General features: G+C 39.2%; 1 protein-coding gene across 3 annotated transcripts in view; it reads right to left on the reverse strand.

Annotated features, from left to right (window-relative positions):
* The window catches only part of LOC122556638 (collagen alpha-1(XXIII) chain-like), a 229,667-nt gene that overhangs the window by 203,896 nt on the left and 10,910 nt on the right, over positions 1–14,861 (reverse strand). For all 3 annotated transcript variants that reach the window (XM_043703584.1, XM_043703583.1, XM_043703582.1), the window contains exon 2: positions 10,646–10,715. In XM_043703584.1, the coding sequence (XP_043559519.1) occupies positions 10,646–10,715 (70 nt within the window). The remainder of the gene's footprint in view (positions 1–10,645; positions 10,716–14,861) is intronic.

Here is a 14,861-nt window from a genome sequence, read left to right on the forward strand (position 1 = left end):
GAGCACCCGGAGGAAACCCACGCAGACACGGGGAGAACGTGCAAACTCCACACAGTCAGTCGCCTGAGGCGGGAATTGAACCCGGATCTCTGGCGCTGTGAGGCAGCAGTGCTAACCACTGTGCCACCGTGCTGCCCATTTTTGCAGGAGGTAGGGCGGGAAGAGGTGTACCCATTTTTGCAGGAGGTAGGGCGGGAAGAGGTGTAATCTCTGTGGGAGTCGGTGGGTTTGTAAAAAAAAAAAGGTCGGTGTCAAGTTGGTCGTCATTAATGGAGATGGAGAGGTCCAGGAAGGGGAGGGAGGTGTCAAAGATGGTCCAGGTAAATTTAAAGGTCAGGGTGGAATGTGTTGGTGAAGTTGATGAATTGCTCAGCCTCCTTGCGGGAGCACGAGGTGGCGCCAATACAGTCATTAATTAGCGGAGGAAGAGGTGGGGAGTGGTGCCGGTGTAACTACGGAAGATGGACTGTTCTCAACTGTACCAGTCTCAGATTGACCTCTTTCCTCACTATCTCCCTGGGTCCCACCCCCCCAGATATTACTACTCGAGGACCTCCATTTTAAATGCCTGCCTAACTCTAATCTCCCTTCAGAATCTCAACCTTTCCCTTCCTATGTCATTGTCCACATTGGAACCAATGACCTCTTGCTGGACCCTCTCCCCCTTGAGAATATTTTGCACCCTCAGACATCCTTGATCCTGGCACCAGGGAAGCAACACACCATTCTGTCTGTACCTTGAACTAGAGAGCCCCCTAACACAATTGATCTCTTGGAACCCGACGTACCCCTCGTTGCATTACAGCCAGTCTCCATACCAGAAGCTTGGTTGTTCGTACTACCTTCCCCTGAAGATCCATCGCCCCTTACATTTTCCAAAGCAGCATACCTGTTTGAAATGGGTATAGCCACAGAAGGCCCCTGCACTAGCTGCCTACCTCTCTTGCCTTTCCTGGAGTTAACCCATCTATGTGACTGTATCTGAGACTTTCCCCCTCCTATAACTGCCATCCATTACATACTGTTGCAAATTCCTCATTGCTTCTAACTGTCTCTCCACCCGATCCATTCGATCTGATAAGATTAGAAACCAACAGCATTTATTGCAGATATAATCCTCAGTAACCATTAAACTCTTTAAACTCCCACATCTGACAATAAGCGCATATCACTCTATTAAAGCCCATTTTTGCTCCTTCACAATCTACAGATCCAGAAAATAACACAGTCTTATTCCTCTACAAAACACTGCCCTAGGTTTAAAAAAAAAAGCCATAACTATTAAAAGTTTAATCAAGAGACACATCTCCAAAAAAATCATAATCAAGAAAGAATCCACTCTACTCACTATTGCAGACTTTCTGTAGGCCATACTTCAACTGTTCACTTATCTGCTTCTGTGCTGAGACCTCTACCAAACACATTCCTTCAAGATCAGTTATGAACATGACCGTTAGTTAATTTTCGCAGATACACTCCTATGTCCACTGATACATGAATTCAAACAGCAAAGGCATTAACTGCACAGGTTCACTGTGGTGTCAGTTTGTTTCTCTCTCCTGGATTGACCTCACCATATGCTTCCTTTGCCTGTTCTCCCTTTTAAAACTGCTGTTTTGACTTTTTTTCCCCCCAAAGTTCCAAAACAATTAAACTGCATATAAAACAGTAATTGCTGCTCCTGGAATTAGAGGAAATCACCTCCAGCACCTAAAATACCTCCAAAAGTAGTAAAAAGGGCAACTGTTACAGAGAGAAATTTTTCCTGTCCTCCATCTTAGGTTACCCAGAATACATGTCATCTCTTACTGTTCTAAACCCCAGTGGGATCAAGTCTAGGCTGTCTAATCCATCTTCAAGACAACCCACCCATTCCAGATATTAAATTTTATTAAGCTTTTCTGAACTGCTTCCAACACATTTATATCCTTCCTTGAAATAAAGGAGACTGATGATGTGCACAGTATTCCAGATGTGATCTTGACAATGACCTGTGTAGCTGAAGCATAACACACCCCACCCCCACCCTACTTCTGTATTCAATAAACATTCTAATAGCTTCCCCAATTACTTGCTGTTCTTGCAAATTAGCCATTTTCAATTCACACACCAGGACACCCAGATCTTTACACATCTCAGAGTTCTGCAATTTCACAATATTTAAATAGTATGACTTTTTATTCTTCCTGCCAAAATGGACAATTCACGTTTCCCCATTATACTCCATTTGCTAGACCTACACTCACTCAAGGTCACTCACTGAAGGGCTTATGCCCGAAACGTCGATTCTCCTGTTCACTGGATGCTGCCTGACCTGCTGCGCTTTTCCAGCAACACATTTTCAGCTCTACACTCACTCACTAAACCTACCAATATCATTTTGTAGCCTTATGTCACCTTCACAAACTCCTTTCCTATCTATCCATGTTATCATTAATATGAACTATAAAAGTTAAGGCCCTGCATTGATCCCTACGGCACTCCATTAGTTACATCTTGCCAACTACAAAATGACCCAATTTAAAATCTCCTCCCTGTTAGCTAGCCCATCTTCTATCCATACCCAATGTTACCCACACAAACTTGGGCAAGGAACTGGGTTCCATGCGGAGTGTGATGGCAGTGAGACCATGTGGAGACCCCTCCGCTGGTCTGCTGCGAAGAGCCATTGGAGATAGACTGCAGTGCTTGTCTTTTTAACTTGCTTCTTGCTTTTTCTGACCTATGGTTATACTGTACATAGCTGTAATGCAACTTTTGTCCTTCATTTTTCTATTCTATAATTAAGGATTGTAACTAGGTAGTCTGGATCTAAGATGGTGCCGTGTGTTGGTGACATTGTAACACTAATTGAAGCTGTACCTAGATACCTTTATACCTAAGATGGCACCGCAAGTGGCGACTTCTAAACTTTTCATTGTACTCTTTTGAGTGTGTGTGATAATAAAGCCAGTTCAAAAGACTTTTATGTTCCATAATAACTTTGATGCAGCACCTCTTCCATGTCTTCTAGAAATCCAAGTACAACACATCCACTGGCTCCCCTTCATTTACAGCATATGTTACTTCCTCAATAAATTATAACAAATTGGTTAAATAGGATTCCCTTTTCACAAAGGATTTAACTCTAACTGATTAGATTGAATGTTTTAAGTATCCTATTATAAATGTATTTAATAGTCATATTTTCTAACATCTTCTCAACAACACAGTAAGCCAACCAGCCTATTGTTTCCTGCATTCAATCTCCCACTTTATTTTTTTTTTAATAAAAGGAGTTACATTCACTATTTTCCCACCTAAAAAGAAATCTTTATCAAATCTAGGGAGTTTTGGAAAATTAAAATTACAGCAGCTGCCTCATTAACCATTTCCTTGAAGATCCTAAAAGATGAAATCCTTTAGGACTCAGGAAACCATTAGCCTGCAACTCTAATAACTTTTCTCAGAACCACGTCCCTGGAATGGAGCCAAAGCATTGCTTCTCTTTTCATTTCTCTTGATCCATAATTAGAGGAATGAGGATAAACTGAATTTAGAATGTAAGATCAGAATTTTAGCTGTTTATTTGACTATTTGGCTTGTTGCCATCAGTAGCTGAAACATTTAATCAATAATTAAGACTTTTATTTCTATATATGTTTTTAAAAAAATGAATTTTAAATGGTTAACTGCAAAATAAGGGTTTGAAACATCAGAGAAAGATTGTCATCATGTATACTGGAGAGATTATCATGTGTAAGAAATGCCTTCTAGTGGCAAAGAGTGGTGCTATAGGTTTAAACTTTCTACCAGATTGAATTTATCATTCATAACAATCCAACAAAACACAATATATTGCAGAGATCAGTAACTACACTAAGTGTCTGCTACAGACAAAAATAGAGGTCAACCATCATTGTGATCCAAATTGAATGGGCAATAGGAGGTGGTTTCAGTTTGTGGGAGACCAAAGATACAAGCACAATGACCAAAGAAGTTTTGTGATGAGGCCTTACCTACCTTATAATTGATGAGTTACCATCATCCTAGGAGTGTCAACAGTTAAGTTGTCATTTAGGGGGAAAAGAACCACCTCACACCCTGCAATAGTTATAATCATTTCTGAAGGAGAGTCATTTTTTGGATTCAAAACCTTACTTCTACTTCTCTCTCCACAGTTGCCTCCAGATCTGGTGAGTTTCTCCAGCAGTGTCTGTTTTAATTGCAGTTATGATTAATTTGGTTAGAGCCAGTATTTGGAAGTTACCTAGAAGCTGATCTGAGGCTACTTGGAAAGGGAAAAGCTATTACTAGCTGATTAGTGTTGCTTAAAATATCCCAGCTGGATAGAATTACATTATTAAGATCATTCGTTCATCTTTCACAAATTAATAGATAAATGAAACCTCTCTACAGAAATTACTTTCCTTCTCTTAGTGATACTATTGTGTGTATTGTGGTACTTTTTCTTTTCATTTTTAAAAATAACCAAACTTTATTTGCACAGGACAAAACCTATCCTATTAATCTCTCCTTGTACAAATAAGCTATTAACACACCCTTGGGCTCTCATTATGTGATTAAATGTCATTGAACAATTAGTTTCAGACTTGGCCGAAAAGTGAAATCACTTGTACCTCAACTAAATGAGAGGAAAAAAAATTGAAAATGTGCTGATGGCAAGAAATTAAATCCTGGTTTTGCTCAAATACAAGTCATACCATTCTTATTTCAGATTATCACAATAAATCACTGTCACTGTCAGAATTAAGCAGCATCTGGATTGCAATTGGTTCCACATTGATTTGGATATAAAGTTCACAAAAAGGATAATGCAGATTTTCTTATTCTGCTTCAGAAATTGTTCTTTTTCTTTGGACTATTATTCTCATTTATCTGTTAAATCTTATAGCCAAAAAATCATCATAAAACAATAAGCACACATTTAAGAAGAAGTACCTGTGCTAAAATACAATAGATTTACCAATATTCCATGTTATCACTTCATTTAAAATAAAGCATTATACTGTACTGTCAAACTTGATTGATGATTACCTTGAAATATATCATAACAATTTAGATTTAAGAATGTTAAAAACATATTGGATTTATTTCTCATTGAAGGCAACAGAAAAATAGAATTGTTATGAGTAATCAGCAGAAACATGATTTAATGGCTCCTCACTTGCACCCTGGAGCTCAGCATCAATAAGCAGTAAACCATTCAGTTTTGCCAACTTTCGATTTGAAATAGTGTGTTCTGGCCCTCTTCAATTCACGAACAAGTTTCTCAAGCATTCTAATAGGCCATTGATTGGAGACAAGTGGGTCACAGACTCCTCCCGTCACAGTCCTTATTCTGAAAATAGCAGCGTACCCCTGACGTGCCATTAGGCAACTCATTTTCAAAGCGCACCCACAACTGACCTCAACCCCATTGCTGATTAAAAGTCAACTCCTCAGTTGCATTTCTGTCTTATTTTGGTTTCATCTTAATCAAATGTTTCCTCTTAGACTAAAAACAACCACTACAGAGGTAAAAAAAGAACTATGATTTAAAAGATTGTTAACTGGATTATCTTGTCTCCTTTAAAATGATCATTTATAATGAACTAGCTCTTCAGTTAGAGCCATTTGGATATTTTCAAATGTTATTGATTATCCTTTCTCTAAATATCTCATTCCAAGTCCAGCCTGAAAGATAAGAACAAACAGTTGGAACTCGAAGGGAGCAAGCAAGAAAATTAAGACTCCTCCCATGTGGATTAGAAACAGTGATTGTGGTTAAAAAATCCTGAAAAACTGAGAATGTGCAGGGATCCAAAGGATCTCAATAAAGCTTTGAATAGATCTCACTATCCCATGCCAGCCATTGAAGAAATGTTGTCCTAACTTCCCCTAAGGCAAAGATCTTTACTGACCTCAATGAAAGTGAAGCTGGATGAAAGTAACCATTATCTTGTAATATTTGGGATACATTTTGACAGATATGGATGTTTGTTTGGGCTGTTTGGTATTTTCAGAGATCGAGAAGAGTATCAAGGCAGTTGGCACTGATCTTCCCAGAGTGTAAGTTATTGTGGATGATCTATTAGTGTATGGAATTGGAAACATGGTGGAAGAGGACATCACTGACCAGGATCAAAATCTAGTGGGACTGCTAGAGAGACTTTTAGATGAATTTGAAGCTGACCAACAAAAAAATGCAATTAAAGATGCCTCATTTATAAGCAGCCAGAGGACTTCTCCTTAATCTGAAAAGGTATGAGCTGTATTAGGGATGCATAAGCAACAGATGGGAGAGAAGAACATGGTTGGTTGGATTTTTTAAACTATTTAGCAAAGTTCTTGGTTAATTTTTCATCAGAGTGTAAACCACTAAGGGAACTCATTACGAAAGACATACATGAATTTTAGGGCACAGAACAAGCTTTCTTTAGAATCAAATAACCAATTACAAAACCACTGCTGAGGTACTGTAACACAAATCATGAAGTCACCTTTCAGCATGATGATAGCTGTTGTAGGGATTGTCAGCTCTCCACATTGTATGAACTACTGCTCCTGATGAAATTGCTGCTTTGTCCAGAGGAAAAACATTCATGGTTTAACTAGATGGGAATCTTGTGGTTAACAAGATGTTGTTTATTGCATGCACCTAGATAGATGTTACCACAATTTGATAGACATTGTTAAAGAGACTTTGAGGAGGACAAGATATTTGTGTTTACATTCAGGACATAAATCAATTTGAACGACTCTGCTCAGGTTGAGAAAGTGCCTGGCAAGCACTTTAACCAATATTTATTTGGGAGAGATGAAATGACAATGCAATCTAACCACAAAACAACCCACTTGAAAGTATCATTCTCAAACTGCTTCTATTTGCTCCAAAGCATCTGCAAAGAATTTTACTTCACTTGCAAGGATATCATCTGGACATGCCATACAAACAAGGGAAACAGATGTACATTGCTAACAAGCTGACAGGAGCAGCACTGCCTCAGAAAAGAGTTGAGGGTAGTAAGTTTGTGAAATCTTCCAGATTTAACAAGAAGCAGCATTAATGTAGCAGTGGCATTGAAAGGCAAATACCTTGCTTAAATTAGGGAAACGACATGACATAGTGCATTTCTCCGAGCACTGCAGGAAGCAGTGATGAAATGATGGCATGTAGCCATCGAGGAAACATTTAGAAACATGGAAAATAGGAGCAGGATCAGGCCATTTGACCCCTTGATCCTGCTCCCTCATTCAATATGATCATGGTGGATCATCAAGCTCAAATCTTGCCCTCCACCCATATTCCTTGATCCTTTTAGCCACAAGAGCTATATCTAACTCCTTCTTGAAAGCACAAAGATTTGGCCTCAACCATTTCCTCTGGTGAATTTCGCAGGTTCACTATTCTCAGGATAAAGAAATTTCTTCTCTTCTCAGTTGTAAATGGTTTACCCCTTTACCTTAAGGTATGACCCCTGGTTAAGTGGGATCTAGCCATCATAATTCTATTAGTTTCAAAATGGTTACGGAAAAGGATAAGCCTTCCATAAAAGTTAAAGGCAAGGTAAATTTGAATGATATGAGACAAGAACTTTCAAAAGTTGATGGAAGTAGACTGTTCACAGGTAAAGAGACATCTGACAAGTGGGAAACGTTCAAGTGTATGACGTCAAGAGTTCAGAGGCATTTTGTTCCTGTTAGAGTGAAGGGTAAGGCTGGTAAGATTAAGGAACAATGGATGAATAAAGATATTAAGGTTCTACTGCAGAATTAAAGAGAATCTTATTTTAGATATACACAACTTGTTTCGATTGAATCTCTTCATCATTATAATGAGTGTAGGGGCAGTCTTAAGAGAAAAATCAGAAAGGCAAAGAGGGGATATGAGATAGCATTGACAGATAAGGTTAAGAATAATCCAAAAAGATTCTACAAATACAATAAGAGGAAAAGGATAGCAGGACCCCTTAAAAGATCAAAGTCGTCTTTATGTTTAACCCCAGGAGCTGGGAGAGATACTAAATGAATATTTCACATCTGTTTTTACTGTGGAGAAAGAAATGGAGTTTAGAGAATGCAGAGAAATAAATTTTGATGTTTTAAAAACAGTTCACATTACAGAAGAGGAAATTCTCAGCATTTTAGAGAATATAAATTTCTGGCACCTGATCTAATGCATCCCAGAACATTGTAGGGAGTAAGGGAGGAAATTATGAGACCTCTTGCATAAATATTTGCATTATCTATTATACTGGTGAGGTGACTGATAACTGGAGAGTGGCTAATTTGTAGACATTTGTTTAAGAAAAGCTATAAGGAGAAGCTAGTGAAATATAGACCTATGAGTCTGACTTCGGTTATGGGTAAATTGTTGGAAGGATTATAAAAGATAGGACTTATGGACATTTAGAGAGGCAAAAAAATGATTTGGGATAATCAGCATGTGTTTGTGCAAGGAAAATATTGCCTCTCAAACTTGAGTGAGTTTTTATGAGGAAGTTACCAAAAAGGTGGACGATGGCAGAGCAGTAACAACTGTTGGTTTGGATTTTAGTACAGCCTTTGACAAAGTTCCGCATGGTAGACTAATTAGTAACGTTAGGTCACATGGGATTCAGGGTGAGCTTGCCAATTGGACACAATTTGCTGAACAACAGGAGACGGACAGGGGTCGTGGAGGGTTGCTTTTGGGACTGGAGGCCTTTGACCAGCAATGTTCCATGGGGATCGATTCTGGGTCCTCTTTTGTTTGTCATTACCATAAACTAGTTGGATGAGAATAAAGAAGGCATGGTTAGTAAGTTTGCACATTACACCAAAACTGGTGCATAGAAGATAGTGAAGAAGGTCTCTAAGCTTGATCAAATCGGCAAATGGACTGAAAAATGGCAGATGGAATTCAATCTGGGTAAATGCGAGGTATAGCATTTTGGTACAACAAATAAAGGGTAGGAAATATACAAATAATTCTAGGGCCTTGGGTAGTGTTGTAGAACAGAGGGAATGCAGGCACGTAATTCTTTAAAATGTGTCACATTTAGACAGGATGATTAAAAAGGCATCTGGCATGCTTGCCTTCATTACTCAGACCTTTGAGTACAGGAGTTGGGATGTTACGTTGAGGTTTACAGGACATTAGTGAGGCCTCTTCTGGAATAAGTGTCCAGTTCTGGTCACCCAGTAATAGAAAGGATGTTATCAAGCTGGAGAGGATTGAAAAGAGATTTACTAGGATGTTGCCAGGTATGGAAGGTTTGAGTTATAAAAGAAAAGGCTGGAACGTTTTTCACTGGAGCATAGGAGATTGAGAGGTGACTTGATAGAAGTTTATACAATAATGAGAGGTATAGATATAGAGTTGATGGTAGTTGTCTTTTCCCTAAGATGGGGAATTTCAAGACTGGGGGGTATATTTTTAAGGTGAGAGGAGAGAGACATTTAAAAAAGACATGAAACTTTTTTTTGTAAAAACAGAGAGTGTGGTTTGCATGTGGAATGAACTTCCTGAGGAAGTGGAGAATGCGGGTACAGTTACAACATTTAAAAGACATTTGGATGAATACATGAATAGGAAAGGTTTGGAGGAATATGGGCCAGGAGCAGGATGGTTGGATTAGCTTAGTTTGGGATTATTTTCAACATGGACTGGTTAGACAAAAGAGTTTGTTTCTGTGACGTATATCACATCACATCAAAATTACTCAAAGAGTCCAAAAACTATTGAAGCCAGAAATAGTAACAGAATTGAGTGCCAAAATCAAGGGGAATGTCAAATTTCACTTTGGTAAAACTGTCAAATTATTGCCAAACAATGAGCATTGGACAGCTAGTCAGAGTATAAACGTTCAATTTTCTCACTAACAGTCAACCCACATGGCAACTTGGAACCGATGTACAGTCATTGTCACCTTGATCATATGCAGAGAGAATGAACCATCAAATGCCAAATCACAGTGTGCATGTATACCACTTGAAGACCTGCATGATTTAAAAGGATTATATATACAATGCATGCGCATTACTAAAGTTACTTACTAAAGTGGGTGAGACTAACCAAAAAATGCTAATTTTCTTTGTTGATTATGATATTGGGGAATTGTAGTTACAAATGGTAGCGAATATGTTTTTCTTTAATGTGTGGAGGGTTGGGGGAGTTTGGATTCAGAATGCATTATTTGCTTACTGTATCATGATCTTTACTCCGGCAGTCACTTGTTTTCACTTTATTTTGTAACAGCTTTTAAAATGGATTACTTGATACAAGAGTTGACGGTTAAAAAAAAGAGTCTGGACATTTCTTCCCCCCACATAAAATCACCCTAAGTTTGATTTTCCAACCATTGTCTTGAAGTATTGGTGGGAAAGCCCCCAACAGATATTAATGGACAGAGGAACTCTGTAATGGGTCACTTTTTTTATTCCTTTCTACTTTACTACTGCCTTACTTGTTTTAGGCTTTACCATTTGCAGATGCTATCTTGAGAGCCTGATTTGAAAAGCAAATTATCCAGGTAGAGGACTTGTGGAATACTTTAAGAATCAGTTGAAAATCTTACTTTGCCACCGAAGGAGTATTAATCCATTTCAGCTACAGTAAGGAGATGCATGCAAACTCGAGGAAAAATCTCAAGTAAATGCGACTGAAGACTAATATACTCACCAGGTGGACAAAGACATTCAGATGTAGCTTCTCTAACTGTTCTAATTTTTGCAACTCCATCAGTCAATTCCTATGAAAAGAAGGTGATTTATCAATGATACGGTAAAATTAATTTTCAGGTGATTGTAACTTGTGATCATATAGATATAGCAGTCTCCGGGTTGTGAACGGGTTCAGTGTTTGAGTCTGTTCGCAAGGCAATTTGTTCATAAATCTGATCACAATGCAGAACAACATAAAATGGTCATTCATAACTACAAAGAAATATTTACATCTAAGATCTTCACAATTAATATTAATACACACTTGTATAGGATCACATTCATAAGTATGGACATTCCTTAGTCAGGCATTTGTAAATCAGGGAGCCACTGCATAACGCTTAAAGCACAGCATCCAAGTTAAAATTTGAGGTTTAGCTTTATCTCACTAAATTTTTAATGTACTAAATAGTACAAAATTATTTATGGTACTTGATTCAAATTTCTTATACCATTCACTTTAGATTTGGTATGTTTATTGCTCACACATCAGAAACCATTTTTTTTCTCCACTCCTTTGCTGCTCATTTATTTGATCTTCTATACAGCTTTGCTATAAAAGAACAATTATAAAGTTTCAAAGCAGTGTTCATTACTCCACTTACAAGGGTTTAATATGTGATGTTTATTTTGGTAATTGTTGATTAACACCAAATGATTAGTGTGGATTGGGTTTACTTGTAAAGCACAGACAGGTTTATTAATAGCAGATTATAACTTGTGACCTCTTGCCTTTATCATTCCTCATCATTGCCCAGAATATTTCTTGAATATAGGCCAACACTTTTCATTGTTCTAATATCACCTTTAATTAACAGAGCTGATCTTCTACTTTCCTCGCTTCCTGTCCTCTCTAAATGCCACATTATCCTTCAATATTCCAAATCTAGGTCATCCTGCAGAAAAAAAATCTTTTTAATGGACATGAGATTGTACTTATTATCTCAATTGTACATAAGGCATATTACTGCACTTTGCACTAAGTTTTGTCCTTTAGTTATTTTCATAATGGCTAGTCTTGTCTGATAATTTGCATTTTGATCTGTATTCTTTGTTCTTTCCTGTCATTGTCAGTTTGTCATTTCCTTCCTCGGTTACCTTTACCGCTTTCATTAGTTAGACATCAGTCAGTTAATTGTCATGCTGTGGGAGGCTTGTAGACCTGATTTAGTGTAACTCAAAAGAAAAAAGTTAATTTAATCCTAATTTCAACCAGATATTCTTGATTTCATTCATTCCTGAATGAAAGGTAACTTGCAACGGGTAGAACTATACTGATTTGTAGAGTTGATTTACTGTCCACATAGCATATTTATCAGCTCAGTCTTACCCTTTCTAATAAGATTGACTGAAAATGTTAGAATTACATTGATAAATTTATGGTGCTTTCCACATTGATCAAAAATTAAATACCATTTTGCCATCTCCCCTCTTTTTGCTTCTTAGTCACAGAGTCAAAGAGAACTCATCCATGTTGATCAGATATCCTAACCTAATCTAGTCCCATCTGCCAGCACTTGGCCCATATCCCTCTAAATCCTTTCTATTCAAATACCCATCCAGATGCCTTTTAAAAGGCTGCAATTGTACCAGCCTCCACTTCCTCCGGCAACTCATTCCATACACGCACAACCTCTGTGTGAAAAGGTTGCCCCTTAGGTCCCTTTTATATATTTTCCCTCCCACCCTAAACCTATGCCCTCTAGATCTGCCCCCCACCCCACCACAGGGAAAAGACCTTATCTATTTACCCTATCCATGCCCCTCATGATTTTATCAACCTCTATAAGGTCACCCCTCAGCCTGTGACGCTCCAGGGAAAAACAGTCCCAGCCTGTTCAGCCACTCCCTATAGCTCAAATCCTCCAACACAGGGGAACAGCACAGCCTGGTCTACTTCATTATTATTCCATGTATGCTGGCAAATATGTAGCTGTTCTTTATCATGCATCCTTATATCATTCTACTATATTATTTAAATAAATGTTGGTAATAAATGGCAGAAACATTTCTAAAAGGAGAGTAAAAGTTGAAGCCTTTCATCTTCACTCAATAGAGTCTGAGCATAAGGAACAGACTGCAATAAGAGACACCATTTTATACAGGATGAGAAGAGGATGCTGATTGGTTGGGCCATTATTGGCATGGAGCTGCAGCAAGAACAGGTAACGGTCATGTTAATTCTCAGGTAGACAAGCAGGAGGCTGGAAGAACACACCAAGTCAGGCAGCATCAGAAAGTGGAGAAGTCAATGTTTCAGGTGTAACCCTCCTTCAAGACTGGGGTTGAATGTAAGAGGAATTGCAGATAAAGGCAAGGGTGGGGGGATGGGAAAGACAAGGTGGTGCGGTGCGGATAGGTGAACACAGGTGGAGGGTACGACCTGGTTCAGACCAGGCAGGGAGGTTCCGATTGGTCAGGGCATTGCCATGGGATACAGTGATGTTTAGCTGTCTCCGTGAACACCTTTTTATGAAAGACGATGCACTGTATGTATAAATTGCTTATTGTTTCATAACATAGCATTATAGCTGTGCTGAGGGAAGGTATTCCCAGAAATACATCCAGGGAAATTATTTGGGTGGAACTGAGAAATAAGAAAGGGATGATCACCTTATTGGGATTGTATTATAGACCCCCTAATAGTCAGAGGGAAATTGAGAAACAAACTTGTAAGGAGATCTCAGCTATCTGTAAGAATAATAGGGTAGTTATAGTAGGGGATTTTAACTTTCCAAACATCGACTGGGACTGCCATAGTGTTGAAGGTTTAGATGGAGAGGAATTTCTTAAGTGCGTACAAGACAATTTTCTGATTCAGTATGTGGATGTATCAACGAGAGAAGGTGCAAAACTTGACCTACTCTTGGGAAATAAGGCACAGGAGGTGACTGAGATGTCAGTGGGGGAGCACTTTGGGGCCAGCGACCATAATTCTATTAGTTTTAAAATAGTGATGGAAAAGGATAGACCAGATCTAAAAGTTGAATTTCTAAATTGGAGAAAGGCCGATTTTGACAGTATTAGGCAAGAACTTTCAAAAGCTGATTGGGGGGGCAGATGTTCACAGGTAAAGGGAAGGCTGGAAAATGGGAAGCTTTCAGAAATGAGATAACGAGAGTCCAGAGAAAGTATATTCCTGTCAGGATGAAAGGAATGACTGGTAGGTGTAGGGGATGCTGGATGACTAAATAAATTGGAAAGTTTGGTTAAGAAAAAGAAGGAAGCACTTGTCAGGTATAGACAGGATAGATCAAGTGAATTCTTAGAAGAGTATAAAGGCAGTAGGAGTATACTTAAGAGAGAAATCAGGACGGCAAAAAGGGTACATGAGATAACTTTGGCAAATAGAGTTAAGGAGAATCCAAAGGGTTTTTACAATACATGAAGGACAAAGGGATAATTAGGGAGAGAATAGGGACCCTCAAAGATCAGTAAGGTGGCCTTAGGCAAGAACTTTAGAAAGCTGATTGGAGGCAGATGATCGCAGGTAAAGGGACGACTGGAAAATGGGAAGCCTTCAGAAATGAGATAACAAGAATCCAGACAAAGTATATTCCTGTCAGGGTGAAAGGAAAGGCTGGTAGGTATACGGAATGCTGGATGACTATAGAAATTGAGGCTAAATAAAGACTAAAGAAATCCATTGCTCCTGATGCGGTCTCCTCTACATTGGGGAGTCTGGACGCCTCCTAGCAGAGTGCTTTAGGGAACATCTCTGGGACACCTGCACCAATCAACCACACTGCCCTGTGACCTAACATTTCAACTCCCCCTCCCACTCAGCCGAGGACATGGAGGTCCTGGGCCTCCTTCACCGCCGCTCCCTCACCACCCGACGCCTGGAGGAAGAACGCCTCATCTTCCACCTCGGAACCCTCCAACCACAAGGGATCAATGTGGACTTCAACAGCTTCCTCATTTCCCCTTCCCCCACCTCACCCTAGTTCCAAACTTCCAGCTCAGCACTGTCCCCATGACTTGTCCGACCTGCCCAGCTCCTTTTCCACCTATCCACTCCACCCTCTCCTCCCTGACCTATCACCTTCATCTCCTTCCCCACTGACCTATTGTACTCTATGCCACTCTCTCCCCACCCCCACCCTCCTCTAGCTTATCTCTCCACGCTTCAGGCTCTCTGCCTTTATTCCTGATGAAGGGCTTTTGCCCGAAAC

This window comes from Chiloscyllium plagiosum, chromosome 14, assembly GCF_004010195.1.
Source record: "Chiloscyllium plagiosum isolate BGI_BamShark_2017 chromosome 14, ASM401019v2, whole genome shotgun sequence".
Taxonomy (NCBI): domain Eukaryota; kingdom Metazoa; phylum Chordata; class Chondrichthyes; order Orectolobiformes; family Hemiscylliidae; genus Chiloscyllium; species Chiloscyllium plagiosum.